The sequence below is a fragment of the Pungitius pungitius genome, chromosome 11 (genome assembly GCF_949316345.1).
Source record: "Pungitius pungitius chromosome 11, fPunPun2.1, whole genome shotgun sequence".
NCBI lineage: Eukaryota > Metazoa > Chordata > Actinopteri > Perciformes > Gasterosteidae > Pungitius > Pungitius pungitius.
This window is the reverse complement of record NC_084910.1, coordinates 3,457,365-3,469,838: the sequence shown is the minus strand read 5'-3', so window position 1 is coordinate 3,469,838 and position 12,474 is coordinate 3,457,365. Positions and strand designations below refer to the sequence as shown.

Below are 12,474 nucleotides of genomic sequence, written 5' to 3'. Positions count from 1 at the left end.
AGGCCGATTGCCTATAGCGCTAGTGTCTGTATCTTACTCTGGAGGCCCTTCTTAAGATTGAACTAATCTGATACCATGTCACAAGATGTCCTGCCTTTGACTGAAACAAACATGAGAATTGGATTTAGGGGAATCAGCAGTATCTCAGAAGAGACGGGAGACTGTTGACCTTTGGAATCCAGTTAAAGTGTGTTTTTTAAGTCCAGTTTGGTCTAATGCAGCTTCAAGTTTTCATTTCGAGTGAGGTCGTTTGTCAACATCATTTTCCTGTATTCCCTCTGATTTTGATCAACACTGACCAAACAGGAAATCAAATCATGTTAGACTAATAGCCCTTCTATTAAAACTTTCAAACAATTTCTCCACCCCCCCTGCCCTCGAGATTTTCCCTCCTCATATATATATACAGAGGTCTCCCCCCAGCTCCACCCATCTGTGTGTCTCCTTTCCACTCTGTGTGAGAGCTGAGAAAACAGATTCACCGAGCCCGTCCCAACTTCAGCTGGCTTCTATTTCCTCCCAACCTGTGGCTTATGGCCCACAGACAGTTGATGTTCTGCACATGGTTTCCCCTCCATCCGTCTGCTCGTATTAAACTGATCAAGTAAGATCCGGGTATTTTATTGAGCACTCGCTTCCTCTCAAAGGGAATAGGAATCGGGGCATAGATGTGCGTATCGGTGCGTTTGATCAGGAAGACCGCGTAGACCTCGTCTACCACCAATCGAGCAGGAGGGACTGTGGGAGCAGGTGGTAGTTCACGGGCCTCAAAAGGGTACCTGGCACTGTGTCGGCAATCTGGTCAGCCTGCATACTGTTGGCCTCAGTGTGCTGTAGGTATGTCTGACAGAGCACAAAGACGTAGACATGACAGAAACAGTTCAGCCTTTGTCTAGTTTTTTGTCTAGGGGGGGAACATACGCGATTGTGCAAACATTTACGAAAAAAATGAACAATGTGTGGTTCATTAACTTTTCCTGTAAGTGTCATAGAGCGCGTTTCTGAGGATCCCCGATGCCAGCTCCGACCGCAAACCAATGCAGCGGAAAGAGTCCTTGCGTTGAGAATAGAACTCGATATTACAGAGGAATCTCCGGACGGCCTTTAAAAATAAAAGGGGTTCCGAGAAGTTCTTCGCTCATGCTTTCGGTCGCTGCCAGGACTTTTTTTTTTTTTTTTTTTTTTTTAAACTTTGTGCCGATTCTCGTTTGAATGCGGTCGGTGCCAAATGTTTTTCTTATTCGAAAAAGCGACACGTCCACGTCTCTGCTCACGCAATAATTATTGGAAGTGAGCTCGGAAAAGAGGGGCTCATTCCGGGAGCCAGACAGGGATGCTGGCCTCTGCTTCAAGGACAGGCAGGCAGGCCGTGTTAATCAACAGTAAAATGTCTCTGCGATTCCATCTGCCGAAGGCCAATGCACCTCATGCTCAGTGACTTGTGAGCGCACGTCTCAGGATTGGCTTTTGTGTTTTTCATGCATTTTGCTTAAATGAGTTGGGAGTACACAGTTTTATTAACCTTTGTGGAAAGCTAACGGCCAGGGTTCTCTGAAGCTCGGCTGAAGGAAATAAAGAGGCTTGACCCATATGCTCTCTCTCTCTCTCTCTCTCTCTCTCTGACATACTGCACGGCGAAGAAAAACACACATTTTAACGATGCTGTTCCTGAGTGGCTCAATTTATGCTTCAAGATACCCAAAGGGGAACACACGCCGTACTGAAACTAGGCACCAGTGTTCAAGAACAGTAGATTTCAACTGCATTTGCATTAACAAAACAACAAGATGGTCACATGACCTTAAAGGAAAAAAACGTGGTTTTCACGAGCATCTGTGTCCCAGAGTGTTTGCTTCATCCTTCCGCTGTTTCAAACAAGTCAGCCTATTTAAAGGGTCGGCTTTGCCTTTTTATAGAAGAGTAGACACCAGGGTGTGAAAGAAATGTTCTCTCTAAACAACGTCAGAGGCCACAACTGTGCATGAAGTGGGACAGCGGGCCGGAAGCGTCTTTTCATACGAGCGAACGAAAAAAAGAAGGTGTTGACAACGGTTTCTTTCTGCGTGTGTGTGTGTGTGTGTGTGTGTGTGTCGGTGTTCTCCACCCAGCCCACCCCGAGTACCTGGCCACTGTGTTGGTTGTTTTGCTCAGTGTTGACACACATACACTTACACACACACACACCTACACACACACACACACACAGAGAAACAGTGGAAGCTTCAAAAGCAAAAGCTTCATTGGGATTTCCTCATTCTTTGCTGCTGTATTGAAAGTATTTGAATGTGTTATTCATCATTGTCAAAGAGGGTTTTTTCACAATGATAAAAATCTTTTTAAACAGAATTCTTTGAGAAGGCTTCTTAATAGGATAGCATTGAATATTCACTATGCTGGTACAAAATCTATCTCAATTATCATTACAACTATTGTTCTCAATTCCCCTTTTAATAAAGCATGTTGTATAATTTTTAATGTGGAAGCCAATAGCTTGTGCATTTCTCTTCTTTGGCTGTAACACTTGAGAGTTAATTATGCTCCTTTGCAAAGACACTGGCCCTGCTTGTGTGGTCCACACTGTACTTGTGGTTAACTTGGCAACAAAAGACAGAACACAACAAGTCATCTTTTAATTAGAGCTGTGTTTATGTTCTGGGAAATGACTTGGAGATGCTTAGAAGAGGCCGATAAGCCTCTACAGCTCCGCCCTTCTTTCTCCCCCCGCGGAAGTACATTTTGTGAAAATCGATCTGCCATACTAGGACACACTGGTCCACTTACCCGCAGTGAACGTTTTCGACATATAATCGGGCATTTCCAAATAGGGCCTTGCTTGACTTGCTTTCAGGGCATTGTATAAAAACACAAACACTTATCTCCATGTGGCCATGAATCCATAATCTGCTGATAATCTAAATGTCATATTGTGTTAACTTAAAAAGTAATGCATGCCCTCCCAGCAGCATTAGATCCATTAGATAACTGATCAATGAATACAAGGTAACATTGTTTTAATCTAATGGATTTTTGCTGGTTATCTAGAGTAGGATGCAGGTCTCGCTGCTGGTTGGAATCCCTACACAGGCTGGGAAACCCGCCTTCAGCAACTATAGACCAGTGGATAAATATTGTTTAGTACACTGAAAAAGGAACTAAACTCCCGACAGCAATGGATTTGCCTGCTTAGTCAACAGATGAAGATGAAATATCTCTATTCCAGTGGAAATGGGTCAAAGTGATACACAAGCTGGTAGTTTGCCTGCGCCGGTTGCTAAAAGTCAACAGCTCTCGATGACCAATTTTTTGAGGGGGAACTCTTCTCCGCACTCTCAGCAATACATTCTTCAAATTCCACTGTGAAAGCCATCCATAAACACTGAGGCCAGGGACACATGATGAACACAGACAGAAGTATTCCTGGGTTTTCAGGTCACTACACGAATGACGGGGCAAAGCACTGCATGGTATATGCACCTGTGTGTGTGTGTGTGTGTGTGTGTGTGTGTATGGAGGGGGGGGGGCATTCTGTGAGGTGCGGTGTGAAAGTCAGGTCGTCGGGGGGGGGTTGACTTCTCTTCATCAACAGCGCTCGGAGGCTCTGTCACTCAGCGGGTGCACCTTATCGCTGGGGAACGCCGTCTCGTTTGCAGAGTAAACACGCCTCGCATCTTCCGCTCTCGCTCGCAGGCTCACGGCACAAGGTCCAAAACGTCGACCCGAAAAAAAAACACGGCCGCGGACCTCGTACGGCGCGTGGACGGCGCGCGATAAACTTACAGTGGAGGGATGTCAACTCCTGGACAAACGCTCTAAGTGTGCAGCTTGTGAAAGCTATAAAAAAAAAAAAAAAGTATAAATTCAATTCATTTCAATTCATATTTAGGCTTATTACCGTGAGGAGGCAGGTAGGTGAAGCGCTGGTACTGGCTCCTCTTCCTCTTGCCGTTGCAGACGTAGAAGTTAACCTGCACGGGGCTGGATATTTTCTGGTTCCTGTACGGCGGGATCTCCACAACAACAGTACTCTAAAACACAGATGAGATAACATGAGATATTTCAACTTTATGAAGCAAAACAGCTGCCGATGGCATGAAAAAAAGCTAGTCGTATATCAGATTTCACCCTCCAACTTTGGGTTTGTCGTGCAACCTCCTGCAGCAGATTAATCAACGGCTATGTTTATTTAACTCCATTTAGTGTACTGTTTCCAGGAGGCTGGACTGGGAGCTGATGTAAATGAGCTTGTCTGGACCGTGTAGGCCCCATGAGGTGGGTTCGGTGCCCGTGTTTATCTCTGAGGAAAAGCCCGGCCTTGGCTTAGCACTGCATGGCTTATTTGTTTGCACAGCCATGCCTCCCCTGTGTGTACCCCTTCCCGCCCCCCCCGAGGCCAGACTTCGACAAGTCTGGACGGATGTGAACTTTCACTGCTGTCTTTATAAAAAAAAAAAGAACATGGAGGGAATTTGACAGAGTTTGAGTGCCTAATTCCTGAGACGGCTGTCACACTCGTTGGGGTCCAAGCGGACTAGAATGACAGGAAGCAGGTTTTTTTGTAGTTCATCGCTGTGGATGGAGGGAGCCGTAGGGGGTTGGGGGGGGGGGGGGGGGGGTTGGAGGTGAGGGACACGCTCAACCCTCAACCATCGCCCGTCTGCCCTCCAGATGACGAAAAAGAGAACATGCAGGTGGCTGACTGAGCGTGTGTAAGTGTGCACATGCTTTTTCCCTCTCCATAACCAATGAAAATTAGCACGCCCTGGATGGCAATAAAAACACTGTTGGGCAGGCAGTCTGGAGCACTTTAGGGTAGCCCGGTGCCAACTGACACAAGAGGAAGGCCAGAACCCTCTCGCCTTCCCTCCCCGCTTGTTTGTTGGAGCCTCGAATCAACACACGTTAGTTAGTATTTGTCTTTCATCAACCTCGCCTACCCGCCCCCGGCCGAGCCCTGCATGCCCGCTAATTTTTCAGCATCTGGGATCCCAGCCATGGCCCATCGGTAGCCCCATAGGCCAATTAGACAGCAGTGCACATTTACCCTCCTGACGCAACCAAAGTAATTTACCTGAGTCAAATAGCAACAACAAGAAGAAGAAAAAACACCATGAAGTTGCAGCATTTGGATGCATGTGAGCCTCTTTTAGACCCCGTGCGAGTGAACATTGCATCAGTTAGTTTACACAAATAAAGGGAGAGTTGGAGGGGTTGAGGATGAGATGTTGCTGATGAAAGGTGTCGGCAATGCAGAACACGGTGTCACAAGCAAACACGTTTTTTTGCAGATCCTGTACAGACCTAACCGAGTCTCAATTAATTCAAGACCTTCTGGGACACGTAGAACAACATTTGCTTCGTTCCATCCCACCGCGGTTTATGTTAACACAATCTGAATGTGTGCCTAAGCTTCAGTGAAACAACTGCACTGGGTTATTTTCTCATTTGGGGTCACATGAAAAGCAGCAGGTAAAAGCAGGAGGGTAATCAACTCTTGGCTGCATGATCCCAGCACAGACGAGGCGACGAGGCGCTTTGCTGTGAACTAATCGTCTGGCTATTCTGGGACGGCTGTGGTGTGTGTGTGTGTGAGAGTGTGTGTGTGTGTGTGTGTACTTATATTTTGTAATCCCTACACATGTCTGTTTTTGTTTTGAGGCAAAAACAACATGGCAGCCGGTGTTTACTCGGTTAGGGGAGAGAGATTTTGTGAAAATTCCATTCAGGATTGCATGAGCTAATCAACATATTCTATGTGGCATCTTGTAATGCCTGTGCAAAGATTACATCATTTCAGGGGACACAGATGAGGATGAGACAAAAAGGAAAAAGTGAAAGTGTCAAGGGAGGGTAGGACTGCAGACAGAGGGAGCGTTTCAAATAAGTCCTTGAGGTGCACTTACATTTTTGACGGAGTCCCTGTCAACTTTGGCTTCTGTCTCCCACAGATGATGCCCATCTGTTGGCAAAAGAATAAAATACAATATTTAGTATCATGTTCCAAGCAGCAAGACCTTAGATAGGGGGGAGAGGTGGCTTTTATTCAGTCATTGAAGTGTGCTCTTGTTTAGTGCAGCAACAATTAGCAGATAGAAACAATTAGCTGATAGAATTGTTCAATAATTTGATAATTGGTCACTTTATAAAAGGGATCAATGTAAAACATTTCAGCTTTCCAATGCATTTACTGACTTAAGTCTTTTTTAGATTGTATTTCACTCCTTACTATTATTTTTGTCAAATATCTATTTTTATTATTTTCTTTTTTTGTTATTGTCAGGGTTTATCCTAAAAACCAATCCAATTTTGATCACAGAAACCCAAAACAAAGAACCAAAGAAAAATGCAGTTTGTCAAAATCGTGATATTGTCAAATTCTATACAAAATTGTTGAGAAGTTAAGCATCAAACGGTCATATCTTCAAACAAGACCACCCAGGTTTCCATCTCGGTTGTCACTATTTCGGTCGCTTCATTCATGATGTCTATTCTTAACTGAGCTGTGTGGAAAAAAAGGAAAAACAGCAGCTTTTGTTCTCTTTCTTTTCATCTTTGTCTAGTTGTGATAAGGAGGTTCCCTTTGCTGCCATGCAATAAAAGGCCTGTGAGGTACAGCAGCTGTCGGAAGTCTGCAGAAGCTCAGCTCACATTCTTTGGGTTTACTCCGTGATTTCTTGCCACACCTTAGCAAACAGACTCTCGGGGCTCTGCTTGGGCAATCAGCACAGACCACAGTGCATTTTTTTTTTTCTTCCCTTTTTGGGAACTGATGACTCATTAGGGCTGTCAGAAATAGAAGTAACAGAAGAGTCTTTGTGTCACTGGCGCAACCACGTGAGGTAATACGGGCACTGTGGCACCGCTACTGTACGTTAGCTGCAGCAAGCAGCAGCCGGGACTTCAGGCTGGAACGCTGTGCTTTGCTTCGGGGACAGGAAGCCATCAGATAAGATAATCAAGAGTTATTCTCCAAAGAACTGGAGTCCAGCAGCTCTGGAAGATGTAAAACTCTCAGTTTTTTTTTTCTCCCCAGAAAAGAATTGTGTTTTTTACATCAAGCAGAAAGTGAGAGAATCAAGCATCATTGGTGAGCCGTGGCTGTGGGGGCTGGTGGTCAGCTTTACTATTCAGAGGGTGAACATCAGTGGATATCTCTTTCCAAAATGGCCGTATAAAAACTCAGGGAAAGAGCAAAACAGACGCTGAACAGATCAGATAAGGGTTTTCTATTTGAACTTGGGGAAATCAGAGTGACATATGGAGAAGTGTGCATCGCTGCAACGCACAGGATGTGGGTGACCAGGGAAATAGAAGCAGGGCCCTATAGGACTGCCGTGGGGCACAGAAATCATACTGTGCATTTGGCCGGTGATTTTAGAGACCGAAAAAGAATGAGAGTCGCAAGTCATGCTGCGTAGTGCCTCAAAGTGTGGAAGGACAACGAGACCGAGCGCCGACAGGGAGAAGGTCAGAGAAAGGCGGAGAGACAGAGACAAACAGATATGAGCGTTCCTCATGTTACGTCTAGGGGAACCAAGAGGGAATCGCACCCGCCTCCGCTCTGGGACACACTCCAAGAGGGAAACCTTAGAACACGACGTCAATCCTAACCTCCACAAGTAAACATGTTTTTCAAACTCCTCTTTTGATTTCACCCCATCCCACTTCTTCTCCATCTCATCTCCCGAACCTTTTTACAGCTCCCTGCTACTTTGATCCCCCAAACTTGTCACCGATTGCTTCGTCAGACTTTGGAAAAGGTAAAAGTGAGACAGGAATCGGGATCGGGCCACATGTAGCATACCTTTGAGAGTCGCAGAACTTTCCATTCTCTTCTTCTTCCCTGCAACATCTGCAAAATGCTTCTGTTCCCAACAACACCTTCGCCTCCACGCAGCCTCCACCCACACGCGCAGTAGTAGTAGTAGACACGCAGCCGCGGTATCCTCGAGCTTTGTTTGGGCCTTCGACTCGGATGGCAAGAGTGGGAACCACATACAACAGAGGTAAGACGAGAAGCGTCCCGAGACCGGTGCCGTTTAAAAATAGAAAATGAATGGAAGCATCACCCATACGGAGACAGCCCAAACCAACCTTATGCCTATTGCTCTACGCGACTCACATGTGCAATGAATATCCACAAAGACAAAAGATCTACACAGACAGCCAGGAGTAAACACTCATCATCAAGCAATTGGGGCGTCTTGGAGCCTTCTTTGATTCTTGACAAAACAAGATGTTGTGAGAGTAAATCAAATCTTCTCACTTGAATATCTTCACTTTACTTTAATTGCTTAATAAAAATAATATTTATGTGTCTTCCACATTGTTTTATCAAAAGAACAAACAACCCCTGCTGACAGCAAATGTATTTTTAAGCATATCATATTCCTAGGCTTTAACAAAGACAGCTGAGTGATAGCATCAAAATGCGATTTTTCTTCTCTTAAAAAGTCTTATGTAATGCAAAATAACTTCAACTGACCGAAGAAAATATATTTTGTGAGCGGAAAATATAGTTGACATTCTTAATTGCTGAGGCTTTCTTGGAAACAACCCAGATGCATTTTGTAAAACTCCTGTAAGGCTTCCTTTTCCGGGGATAATCTTCAGGAGTATCTTTTCTGTTAACATACGTCAAGTTTATATTTGGCTTTAGTGCTGCTCTGCTGCTTTTCCCCAGACTGAAAATACTAGTTTTTTTTTTTTACAAATTCTTTCACAGCATACATTTGTTGTCCAACAAGGAGCAAAGCCAAAAGGCCAAAAAGGGGTCCCCCATGACTCATCTGAGCTGCCTTTCCCCCCCGGAGCACCTGACCTCTGCCAATCTGGGCGGTGGTGAAACTGGAGAAATGACGGGCTGCTTCAAATTGAAAAGGCTTCTGTGTAAATCAAGACCTGACGGTAGATCCATGATGGGTTTATAGGCAGGAAGTGAGTTATTCTTGGTGTAAAACAGGGAAAGCGTGAGCTGACTTGACCCGTGGGTGCAGGCTGAGGGGGACGGCGGCCAGTTGCCAATTTTCTTCCTTTCATCAAGGCTCCAGCTGTGTGGCATTGAGTCTGAAAATGATCTAAAGACCGAGAGGGAGGGCTGGAACATCATCCAGACATTTACTTTTGTATAGTATTTGTGTTCACATGGAAGTACTCAATGCTGTTTGGCCTCCATAGTGTGTTCCACAGTATATCAGAAACTCGACCTTCACTGACGGAGCCTAGAACTGACTGTACGGGGAAGGACGACAGCAACTAAATGCTGTTTTTTTTGTGTAGGATTTCTTTAAGAGTTCTCTGTATATTTCATTAATGAAGCATTTAACAGATATTAGCTATGTAAAGATATCATTTCTACCTGATTGGGGGAATTACTCGCCCTCTGTGTGGGCTGTTGATCCTAGCTTCCCTATGCTTTGCTTACTAAACCCCTTTTTTTTTAACTATGACCCATTCAGAGAAGTTTAAAGAAAAGGCAGAGGCCACAGGACAATCTAGACATGTTTTTGACCTGATACCGCCATGACCCCTTTGAAGTGTATTGGTGCCGAAGGCATTCCAAAATGCTTTACAGGCCGTTTGCTGAAGAAACCTTACACCATAAAAGTAAAACATTTAAGCCACAGGCTTTGAGAGGCAATTTTTATTACCATTTCACTGAGCGTCAGCTTAAGTGAATACTTTTGTCTAACTTAGCCAATGTCACTCTTAAAATGTGTACACCCAGGCTAAGCTAGCCAAATGGGCGTGCCGTTAGATGTGGCCCTTGGAGCTTATAGGGCTGTCTCAACCCTAAGCGGTGTCATGGAAGCCTCCAGTAAACCCTCTTAGCTCTGACGGCACGTTTACCAGACCTTTTACTGTTAGAGCTTTTAGCACCGTTAGCTATTAGCCTCCGGCTGCTGCCATGTTGAGGTGATCTAACTGCTCCCAAATCAAAAATCCACCCTGCATCTTTAAAGTTGACAATGACATCTTCAACCCACAATGCTGGTTGTGCATGGTTAGCTCTTTTGGGGTAGTGACCCATTCGTTTCTCTGCAGCTTTGGACCCGCAGTGATAGATGCTTTATGAGGGGGGTGGCAAAAAGAGCATGAGAGGTAAAGTCCCTCCAGCTCTGATAGAGGGATCCTCTTAGAACTGTTAGAATTATTACTCATAACCATTGATTTTGGTGCAGTATACCGTCCCAATTAGACACTATACTATGACTCACACTTTGTGATCTCTAGCCTGAAGCAGGGGTGGAGGCTAACCTTACCCTTCCATAGTGGCAAAATATGAGCCAAGATTATGCAAGATTATTCTAGCCTGAAGCCAAAGGGCAGTCTAGACATAGCGCTAGAAGTACAATACATCGACCGATTACCCCGGTGTTTAGACTTGTCCACGGTAGAAGTGTTCAGCCAATTATAAACAGTCTATGAATGAACTCTAACCGTGCAGATCAAGTAAAGTGAGGCTTGCTTTCCTTGAATTATAAAAGGTACGCGGATCCAAATGGTTGAGCCTTTTGCTGAGGAGTCTCCACGTGACAATATAAATAGCCAAGGGTAATGGCTGTTGACTCTTCTGTCCTAATGTTACAGATCAAACTGTAGCTCAAACTTCTCTTAGTCTTGGCTGTCCGACCAGCCTGCAGCGGAGGTGCACAAGACCAGACTTCTGCCTGCTGCAGTCCAGGCGTGTGTGGTGCAGCCGAGCTCAAGGCAACGTTCCAATCCGACCAGATGTAAAAACTATCCAGCTCACCAGGGAATTCCCTTACCTCCCCTCTAAGTCAGAGTGTAGGCTTTCCCCAGCTCTCTCTCTCTCTCTCTCTGTGTGTCTGTCTCTATTTTCCCTGCCTCCAGCTATTATTCCATCCATGGAAAGCAGGGCGAGCTAGAACGCACACTGCAATAGGTGCGCCAGGTATGTCCTCGAAGTTCTGCGCCAAATGAGTGGTTAGGGAAAACCAAAACACTGACGCAGCCTCAGTACGTATGGAATAAAAAAAATGAGCACAACTATGCAAAAAGAGATTTCATTTTTCATAAATTGTCATATTGCGGCTACGTGAAGGGAAGAACTCTCCACTTCAGTGAAAAAAAAGATCTATCTATCTATTAAAAATACAAAAAACAATAATTACGGTTGAAAAGAATGTTTATGTTGCAGCAGAAAAAATGTGGAGTTTGGAGTCTATCATTATCCGGCTACAGTCCGATTTAATTTGCTCTCTGTGTGTGGTCTGTAATGAACTAAAAGAATAAGAAGAGCATTTGTTCATCCAATGAAGGACTAAATACTACTTCTTCACTTTTATAAAAGTCACATGAATGTCCCTGACATTCATTGACTAATCAAGTCATGAGGGCAAGCACGTGATCACTTCTATTCTCCGATGTCTCCGTTACAAGGTCACTAATCAGAATTCAGAGGACGCGCCGTCCTTTTTGCCTTTCTTCTTCCTCTCCTCTCCGTTCCCTCTTTCGCAACTCTCCGAGGGTCTTGCCTTTTCCGTTTCACCCCTCCACAGGGAACCCCCCTTGCGGATGACTCACTGAAAACACTTCCTACTGAGCAACGCAAACAGGCCCGCAGGCAAAGCAGCGATAGCCTGCGCCCACGTACACAACAGAACAAAACAACAACAACAAAAAAAACAGGCGCATTTGCATCGGTTTGGATCTTGCGGATGACGAGGTGGAGCGGTCGGGAGCGGCGTGGCATTTGAAAAGTACAAGTAATTATTTTTCAAGCCGCATTAAGGTCTCCCGCAGTGGCAACAACAAGGCGCTCTGCTCATTTGATACCGAGGACGTCCCGGGGGAGGGCCGGCAGACAATCAAAACAACATGGAGTAAAGTGGAGAAGGAGTTTAAGTGGCTGTGAAAGACATAATTGAACCGTACAGCAGGTTAAAAGAACATGTATGCAGGTTTTTTTTCTCCGAAGGATCTGTCTTGGATCTGCTTTCCCATTGAGAGGAAACAACAACGTGCCCATCTATATTAATTTGCACTAGAGCAATATGTGCTGTTTAAGCAGACACTGGTGCATGTTCACCCCAGAATCAAAAACGTATGGGGAGACTCATTTTGTGAATTTTAATATAAAATATTCACTTTTAAAATCATGTCAGAGGCCCTAAAAGACAGTGTAAACTAAAGTGTCAACACGATCAGCAGCGTCAATGATTTGCCAAGAACCAGTGGAAGATTCTGGGGTGTTTGTCATTGCTTAACCAGAAACTGTTAATAGGAAAATCTCTAAGTTGTTGATGTCATCCATTATTTAAGACTCAAGTAATGCATTGACATCTGCTCTTGTTGTTTTCCCAAGCAGGCCGTTCCAAAACAGTCATCTGGGTATGTTTGTGCTAAAAGCAGCTTCCCATCCCACATCCCAGAGTGTGTGAAGACAAATGGAAAGCACAAATTCATGTATTCATGATTGGTGGCTGTCTCATTTGGGCTAATAGGCGTTTGTGC

The 12,474-nt window shown here is 44.8% G+C and overlaps 1 protein-coding gene across 1 annotated transcript in view; it reads right to left on the bottom strand.

The window, feature by feature from the left end:
• Positions 1 to 12,474, bottom strand: part of LOC119198194 (nuclear factor of activated T-cells, cytoplasmic 1-like) — a 51,650-nt gene that overhangs the window by 19,768 nt on the left and 19,408 nt on the right. The window contains exons 7-8 of the mRNA XM_037455121.2: positions 5,901 to 5,956; positions 3,893 to 4,025 (exon numbers count right to left, since the gene is read on the bottom strand). Coding sequence (XP_037311018.2) covers positions 3,893 to 4,025; positions 5,901 to 5,956 — 189 coding nt within the window. The remainder of the gene's footprint in view (positions 1 to 3,892; positions 4,026 to 5,900; positions 5,957 to 12,474) is intronic.